The sequence below is a fragment of the Solanum pennellii genome, chromosome 1 (genome assembly GCF_001406875.1).
Source record: "Solanum pennellii chromosome 1, SPENNV200".
NCBI lineage: Eukaryota > Viridiplantae > Streptophyta > Magnoliopsida > Solanales > Solanaceae > Solanum > Solanum pennellii.
The window spans coordinates 87,299,506-87,308,997 of record NC_028637.1 but is presented as its reverse complement, the minus strand read 5'-3'; the positions used below and the strand labels follow the sequence as shown (position 1 = coordinate 87,308,997).

The window sequence follows — 9,492 nt, the reverse complement described above, 5'->3', positions numbered from 1 at the left end:
ATATATATATATATATATATATATATATATATATATATATATATATATGTATGCACACATATATACATATATATATTTGACTTAGTCCTTTTATATATCCTTTTTTTTAGGTCTTGTTAACACTTCAAATTATTTTCCTTTAAAAAAATTTCCCAATAAGTTCATTTCCCCTTTAAATAATCGAATTAAAAAGAAGTAGTAATATAGGTAAGTGAATAAATAAAAATTTTGAATTTACTTAACTTAGTAAAATTTAAAATTACTTAAAAAAGGTCATTTTAGTCAAATCGCCGGTCAACCGCAAGTTAGCGGGCATTCCGAGGGCTTAACACCTTCTCGGAATGTACATTTGAACTTCGAACCCTTTTTCAACTGATTTTATCTGTTTAAATCTTTTGAAAATAAATTGTAAGTTTTTTCTTGATTTTTTATTAAAAAATCAAGTGGCTACTCTGTTAATTTGGAAAGTCGATTTTTCTTAAATCATAAGATTAATTGAATTTTCAAAACTTAGTCATTTTTTATTTTTTATTATCATTTTTTTTTTGTAAAACAACAACAGAATCAATGAATGTAATTTGAAGAGAAAGTCTAAAGAAGCTAGGAGTTTGAATTGAAGAAGGAGTCTTACTTGAAGTAGAATTCTAAGTCAAGAGAGTTCAAGTCAATAAGGAGTTTGAAGTGAACAATAACTCTATGTAAATTGTGCTTAAATAGAAGGTCAAGTCGTGCAGAATACTGGTGCACTAACAGAATAAAAGAGCGATTGAGAAGTTCACTTCGCAAGTGCTACCAGTGAACTAAAGGAACACATCGAAGAACCTGATCCTTTTACAGAGTTTATATGTTAGGAGTTCTTCTTTGTGAATGAGTGTTGATGTAATCTTAGTTCAGTGAGATATAAACTGAGTTAGGAGTGTTCTCTTCAGGTTGTGATAACTCAAAGAGTTTGGAACACATACCTTTGGAGGTTTGTGTTGAAGGTTAGGAATCAGAGTTAGTTCTAAGGATTACAAGAGGTGTAGTCCAAATCCATAACTTGAAGTTAAGGTAGGTTGCAAAGTTTGTAATCTATCTTTTGTGGAGGCTTGTAGTTGATTTAGTGAAGTTGGAGTTAAATCATGTAAGGTTGCAGGTCGTGGTTTTTACACCTTTTGAGTCGGTGTTTCCACGTAAAAATATTGTGTTTTTACTTATTGTCCTTACTGCTTTGTTGGAACACGTTAGGCAACTTGTTTCACACTTAGGCAAAAAGATAAAATCAGTAAATTACTAGGTCGTGTAGAATATCACACTTAGGCGAAAAGATAAAATTTGTAAATTACTAGGTCGTGTAGAATATCACTTTTGATTGTAGGTTCCTTCTTATTTTTTTCCAAGTTTATTTATAAATTTCTATTTAATTTTTTTTTAAAATCTAATAATTTTTTAGAATAGCAGTTTGATTAGTTTTTAGCAATTATTTTTATTTTGATTAGTGTTTTAAGATGAATAGTTTTTATGTACATGTACAATTGATGACAATACTTTCATTCAGGTAGAGGAGATGGTCGTATGAGGGGTCATAATGAAAATAATCATTACATTTAGCAATGTTTTAAAAAGTGTTTTCTAGACGAGTTTTCAAGTGAAGCGTGATAAAAACGAATAATCAAAATATATCTTTAAAATACACTATTAAATTGTTTAGGATAATATGTCATGCCCAAAGTTTGAGACTGTTACAACAATATTAGTAAAAGTTCGGATATAACAGACAGTTTTTCCTATTAAAAATGTTTTTGGGGAGAGTCTCGAAGTGGAGCGCTATAAAAACGGTACTGAAGCAATCTGCTGGGGTGGAAGTACTTGAAACATAATCATGAGTCCTGTTGGACATACAATAGGCGTTAGGTGGAATTCTGTTTTGAAACATGAACTCAAAAAATAAAATGCTAGCCAAAATAAAAGAAATTGACCAAAAAAACTAATCAAAACTGCTCATCTAAAAAAAACTATTAGATTTTTTTAAAAAATTAAATATAATTTTTTTATTTTTTTGATAAAGCGCTTTTATAACCAAAAGTCCTGTTAATTTTGTTTTTTTTGATGAAGCATTTTTATATACATATACATTTAAAGACAATACTAATCCAGGAGGTGGTCCTCTGAAAAGTCATAATGAAAATATAATCATTATATTTAGCAGTGTTTAAAAAATATTTTGGAACAAGTCTCGAAGTGGAGCGTAATAAAAAACACTAAAACCATCTCCAACCCACAGCAAATCCTAAGTTTGGTCTAAAATTTGATGTTTCTGAGCTACAACCCACACGTCATCACACCAATTCACTTTTTGATTATTTTAATGTTACTTTATTATATAAAATTTTAATTGAACATTATATAAATTATATGTTTTAATTAAATCTCTTGTAGATTTAATTATTTTTTATGTAATATTTTTATAATATTAATTTTAGATATAAAGACTAGCTTTTTATAAATTAATTTTTCTATATATGACTTTTTTACAAAAAATAAATTCATATTAATCTGCTATGAAGAATTGGATAAAACTATAACCAACCTTTACAAAAATTGAAGATACAAACATATAAATTTTTAAACAAATAATACAATGTACGTAGAAATAACCGAAAATAATAAATGTTTAACAGAGTAGTAATTGACATTCACCATGAATTATATATGGTAAATGTTTTAGAAAAAATTTATTTTATGAAATAAGAAAATATAAATGAAAATGAAGAGAGATAAAAATATTTCTTTTTGGTGTAAAATTTGATAGTTGATTACACCAAATTTGATATAAAATCAGATGTTTGGATTGGAGATGCTCTAAGACAACATGTTGAGGTAAAGTACTTTTATGGGTTTTTATTTTGGGATGTGAGCTCATAAAATCTCTCCCAATTAAAATTAAAATTTGTAAGTACATCCCTAAACTAATATAAAGCGCCACAAAATTCAACTTGTTATTAAATTTTTAAAATTAAGAAAAAATTAAATTTAAATATTCTAATTTTATTCTTTTTCTGTCTTTCACCATGCAAAGGAGAAAAATAAGTAATATGCAAATTACAAAGTAAAAAAAGCATCATTCTTCATTACTTGGAGCTCGTTTGGATGGGCTTAAAACAACTTTTGAAAAATATTTTTGAAAGTGTTGAAATTTATTTTTAAAATAAGTAGTTATGTGTTTGGATAAAAGTGTATCAATGAAAAAAAGTTGTTGATGTGTTTGGCAAATAAGTGCTGGTAAACACTTTTTTTTATCAAAATGTGTGAAGTACCCTTAAAACTGTTAACATGATAAAAAGTTGATTAATTTAACATTTTATACTTAAAAAAATTAAAACAAAACTAATTTATATTTTACATCCATAAGTAATAATATTTCCTATCATTCACATATTTCTTTATCATCACAAATTTTTTATAATAATAATAATAATAATAATAATAATGATAATAATAATAATAATACTAAAATAATAGTAATGATATTAATACTAATAATAATAATAATATTAATAAATAAATAATAAATAATAAAAAATAAATAATAATAATATTAAATAATAATAATAATAATAATAATAACATGTGGGTGCACGAGAGCGTACTTGCTAACGTGAACCACTAATCGGGATGGCGAGAGGCAGGAAGAAGAAGGAAGCAACAAAGCTGGTGGTGACGCCTGAGAGGAGGGAGATTACAGATCTGGGAAATTCACAGAGAAAGAGGTCTATCAGGAACAGGAAGCAATGGAACAGTAGCCACCTCTTCCTACGAGGGAGGTGATGCACAGAGGAAGTTAGATATGAATGCTGAAACAGGAAAGAAGTGGGCAAACTTTTTAAATTCAAATAGGATGTCAGCTAAAGGAATGAACCTAAACTATGTCAATCCTGTAATGAGGAATGGGGAACAGGTTATTGAATTGAAGAAAGAGGAAGTTGATAAAGCAAATGCAGAATGAAAGCAAGCTCTATTCTCTACGTGGTGGCGGAATCTCCAACAATTGCTGCAATCGAGAGGTACATTGCAATGCAGGTGAATACAGTTAGTAAACCTAAGGTTTATTATCATAATGATGGGTACTTCTTGGTTAGATTTGCTAGCTTGGACGATAGAAATGAAGTACTATATTCAGGTCCACATATGCTTAATAATAAGCTTATAATAGTTAAAGTTTGGACTTCTGATTTTAATTTTAATAAAGAGGTTTTGCAAACAGTTCCAATTTGGGTGAAATATCCCAATTTGCCATTGAATTGCTGGAGCATGAATTCACTAAGTAGAATTAGTAGTGGATTAGGGGTTCCATTGTATGCTGATGAATGCACTACTAAGGTTGATAGGTTATCATTTGGTGTTATTTAAAATGGATGTAGCAAGGAAATTTCCAAAGAAACTCAAAGAGGAGGATCCAAATGGGAGGGCATTTGAACAAGTGGTGCAATATGAGTGGATTTCAGAATATTGTTCCAAGTGTATGCAGGTAGGACATAAGTGTACTACGAAAGAAAGGAATCTATACGAAGTAGCTCCAAAGGTGATGAATAAATGGGTTCCGAAGCAGGATAAAATGGCAGAGGCAACACAAATAAATGGAGAGAATGACAAGGGGAAGAAGAAAGAAAGTGAGGAGGAAGAAGTTCGGCAGCAGGTATCTCCAAGAGCTAGAGGAAGCTCGGATGTTATGACTAATATATCAAGGCTTAGGATAACAAATGTTTTTGGAACATTAAAGAGTCTGGAAAGGATTCGCAAGTGCATTGGAGGGAACTGAAATAGGAGTAGACGAGGAAGGGGGCTTTCAAGAAAAACGTACATGAAATTAGTCACTTGGAATACAAGGGGAATAAATAAACTTCATAAGCAAAAGGAAATTAAATTGTTTATGAATGAGAATAAGGTAGGGATTATAGCAATATTAGAATATAAAATAAAGGAGAAAAAGGCGGAGAAAGTAATACAAAAAATAGCTCAAGGTTGGAAATGGAAAGCAAACTATGAACACACAGATAAAGGTCGAGTATGGCTACTATGGAATCATCAGGTGATTGAATGTGTGATTTTGAGTAAATCAGATCAATATATAGAGTAAGGTGGTAGTGAAAAGGAATAGCATGGTATTTTGTTTGGTGGCCATTTATGGGCTACACACTATTAATGATAGGTTGAAGTTATGGGACGAGCTGAGTAAGATGGTGTCTAGTACGCAAGATTTTGTGATATGTATGGGGGACTTTAATGCAGTATTAACGGGAGAAGATAGAATATATGGTAAGCCAGTGCATGAGATGGAAATAAAGAATTTTAATGATTTCATGGTTGATGCAGGCATGACAGAACTGAAGGCAATAGAAAGAGGATATACATGGTCAAATGGGTGTATATGTAGTAAAATTGATCATGCAGTGGTGAATGCTGAATGGATGTTGAATATGAGACGAAGAGAAATTATTATAATGCAACCTGGTACTTCTGATCACTCTCCACTGAGCCTGGAGCTAGACAGTACTGAAAACGTCAATCATAGGGCCTTTAAATTCTTTTATTGTATTGCTAATCATCATGAATTCTTGCATAGGGTGAAGAAAGCATGGGGCGGTAGACAGAACAGGGATTTGAAGAAAGTATGACACACACTTAAAAAGGTGAAAGAAAACATTAAATAGCTGAACAATAGAGAATTTATTGATGTTAGAAACAAGGTGCAAGATATTAGAGGAAAATTGCATATAATACAGGAAAAAATGAGAGATCCAGCAGAAGTTTGCCATAATAGACAGCAGGAAAAAGATTTGCAAGCACAGCTAGAGAAATGGAGTATGATTGAAGAGAGTGTTATGCAGCAGAAATCCAAAATTCAATGGTTAAGGCTAGGTGATGCAAATACTGCATATTTCTATGCACACATGAAGAATAGGATGGTCCAAAACACTATCAAAAGTCTTATGACATCGGATGGTACTATAGTCCAAACACAAGAAGAAATAGAGCGTGAAGTGAGTACATTCTACAGAAATCTTCTTGGAAAGGTTGCTCAGGAGTTACCAATACTATAACTATGAGAAATGGTAAGTCTCTTAATAGAGAACAACAAATGTTACTAGCAGCTGAGGTGACAAGAGATGAGGTAGAGATGACACTCAAAAGTATGCATGATATGAAAGCTCCAGGGATTGATGGTTTTAATGCTTTCTTTTTTAGGAAAGCCTGGACAATAATAGGAGGATACAATGCAGTGTTAAACTTTTTTAATACAGAACACATGTCTAAGCCCATTAATTGTACAGTGGTGACCCTTATTCCAAAGATTGCTAATCCTACTAAGATTGGGGAATACAGGCCTATCTCATGTTGCTCAACTTTGTACAAGATTGTTTCCTAAGTAATTACCACAAGGTTGCAGAAGGTGATGAGTTCACTTATAGATCCAAATCAATAACCTTTTGTACCAGGTCGAGCTATAAATGATAATATTATTTTGAGTTATAAATTAGTGAAGGGGTATAGCAGGAAAGGTATTTATAACAGATATACGATTAAAGTGGATATGAAAAAAGCCTATCACTCAATTGAATGGAGGTTTTTGGAGCAAGTATTATATAAATTGAAGTTTCTAGTAAGAGTGGTTAAGTGGATATTGCAATGTGTAACCACAGTTACTTATTCAATTCAAGTCAATGGGAAGTACACAAGACCATTCAAAGCTCAAAGAGGGGTTAGGCAAGGGGATCCTTAATCCCCCTTTCTATTTGTATTGACAATGGATTATCTCACTAGGAATTTAACAAAGTTGCTCTCAAATCCAGATTTTTATTATCATCCAAGATGTCACAAGCAGAGAATTATTCAACTGAGTTTTGCTGATGATTTGTTGATGTTCTGTAGAGATGATAGCAAGTCAGTCAGGAGTCTGTATAAATATTTTTATGGACTTTTTTAATGCATCAGGGTTGGTGGCAAATAAGGATAAAAGCAGTATGTATTTTAGTGGGGTAAAGCAGACAATACAAGACCAGATAATGCAGGATCTAGAGTTTATGAAAGGTGAACTACCATTCAGATACTTGGGAGTACCTTTGAGTACCAAAAGAGTCTCTATAGTGCAATGTAAACCTCTTATAGATAAAATGCTGAGTAGAGTAACTTGCTTGACCACTAAATCCCTCTCTTATGCTGGTAGAGCTCAGTTAGTGAAGAGTTAACTATTCTCAATACAAACATTTTGGGCACAAATATTTGCTCTTCCTAAAAAGATTTTACATGCCATTGAGAGTATTTGTAGGAAGTTCTTGTGGATTGAAAATGTGGAGGCATCAAAGAAAGCATTGATAGCTTGGGAACAACTATATTGGCCCAAGGCAAATGGAGGAATGAATTTTCTTAATGTGTTCATCTGGAACAATGTTGCAATAGGGAAACTCCTTTGGAATTTATGTAAGAAGAAGGACAAGTTATGGGTGGAGTGGATACATAGGTATTACGGGAAGGATGGAATATGGGCATACAAACAAATCAAGCATCTTGGCTTGTGCAGAGAATTCTTAAAGTATATAAATATTTAGAAGCTGCTGGATGCAATGAAAAAAGCTTCACACAGATGGAGCATATTCTATTAAAAATATGTATGAAAAAATGAGAGGAAGCAGGGAGAAAGTTAAATGGAGAAGATTGTTATTGTCAAATTATGGTTCACCAAAGTGGCTTTTCATATCATACATAGCACTGAATAAACGTCTTGCAACAAAGGATAGAATGACAAAGTGGGGAGTAACACATGACTTAATATGTTCCTTATGTCAAGGGGAAGAAGAAAATATAGAGCATCTTTTTTTCGCCTGTAAGTTCACTGCTGGAGTATGGAATAAGATACTGGCGTAGCAAGGAATACAACGAACAGAAATGAAGTGGCATGAAGAAGTACAATGGGCAATAAAGTATATGAAAGGCAAGAATAACACAACACAGCACAAGTTTATAGGATGACTTTGGTAGGTACTATATACCACATGTGGGTAAAACGTAATTGCAAAATATTTCAATCCAAGTAGAGAAATGAGGAATACATGATTAGGCATATCATTAGAGAGATACATGGAAGAGGATCTCAAGAGAAGAGGATAGAAAGTAGATTACAACAACTAAATATGTACCATAGTATAGGAGTCGCGATAGTAGCTTAAAAGGTTAGATTAGCAAGTCTTGGAGCAAGATTGTCCAAATCTGCTGTTTTTTTCTGCTTTGTAAAAGTTCATTTTGGTAAATAAAATGTTTACTTACCAAAATAATAATAATAATAATAATAATAATAATAATAATAATAATAATAATAATGATAACGATAATAATAATAATAATAATAATAATAATAATGATAACGATAATAATAATAATAATAATTAAAAAAAAGAATTAAGGGCAAAAAGGTAACATACTTTGGTTAATATAAAATGACTTTTAAATTGAAAAAAAAAATAGTTATTAGCTTTTGGCTTAAAATAAATCATTTTTTACTTAAAATAAGTTACTTTGATTATTGTCAAATACTTTAATAAGTCAAAAAGTTGACCAGCTTTTAAACCCATCCAAACAGGCTCTTATTTTGATAGGATACTTCTCATTGTAGGTTCCTTCTTCATTTTATTTGATTTATAAATTTTTATTAGATTTTTTTTAAAAAAAAAAAGTAAAATAGTTTTTTTAAATGAGCAATTTTAATTAGCTTTTTGTCAATTATTTTATTTTGATTGGTGTTTTAAGATGAAGCGTTTTATGCACATGTACAGTTTATTTTATTTTATTTTTGAAATTTATGTGTAATATATTTTTTAGTTATATATTTATAAAATATTAAAAATTTACATAGTTTACGTCCAGAGCTTATGCCTTTGCTCCGTATCAGGTTGCATCACACTTTTTGAAATACTAACATTCAGCTCCTTTTGGGGATATTAATAATGATATGTTTAATGTAATTATTAAATCGAATTCATATGGTAATTGATATCATCAATAATATACTATTTGATTTTATTCACTAATTGTGATTGATGTCATCAATAAAAAGAAAAAGGTCTTCGCATATACTCCATCTGTCCCTATTTAGTTGTCCACTTTAGAAACACACGTATTAAGATAAAAATAATTAACATGGTGAATTTATAATTTTACCCTTATTAAATATGATTTCAAAAAGGATGAATTAAAATTTAGAAATTTTCAAAAAGTTTAAATGAGGATATAATATAAATTTTTTTGTCCTTCCTTGATTTGTCAAAATGGACAAGTAATAGGGACACCTAAAAGAGGAAATATGGACAAATAAATAGAGACAGAGGGAGAACAAATTAAGAGCATTTTAGAAAAAAGCAAATATCATTGGAGATATTATGTCTAACGAAAATCTAAATATTTTATCTTAGAAATAATTAATAAATTAAAATATGTATTGATGAATGATGACTCTGTTAT

General features: G+C 30.6%; 1 protein-coding gene across 1 annotated transcript; it reads left to right on the top strand.

The window, feature by feature from the left end:
- The first annotated feature begins 5,216 nt into the window (after positions 1 to 5,216).
- Positions 5,217 to 6,080, top strand: LOC107024526. Its single transcript, XM_015225517.1, has 2 exons — positions 5,217 to 5,648; positions 5,763 to 6,080. The coding sequence occupies exons 1-2, from the start codon at positions 5,217 to 5,219 to the stop codon at positions 6,078 to 6,080; spliced, it is 750 nt and encodes a 249-aa protein (XP_015081003.1).
- Positions 6,081 to 9,492: the final 3,412 nt, after the last annotated feature.

Excerpts from the sequence above, each read along its gene's own strand:
- LOC107024526 (XM_015225517.1), top strand. The coding sequence starts at position 5,217 with ATGGTGTCTAGTACGCAAGATTTTGTGATATGTATGGGGGACTTTAAT. Across the intron at positions 5,649-5,762 it reads AGAACAGGGATTTGAAGAAA|GAAAAAATGAGAGATCCAGC; the intron begins GTATGACACACA and ends CATATAATACAG.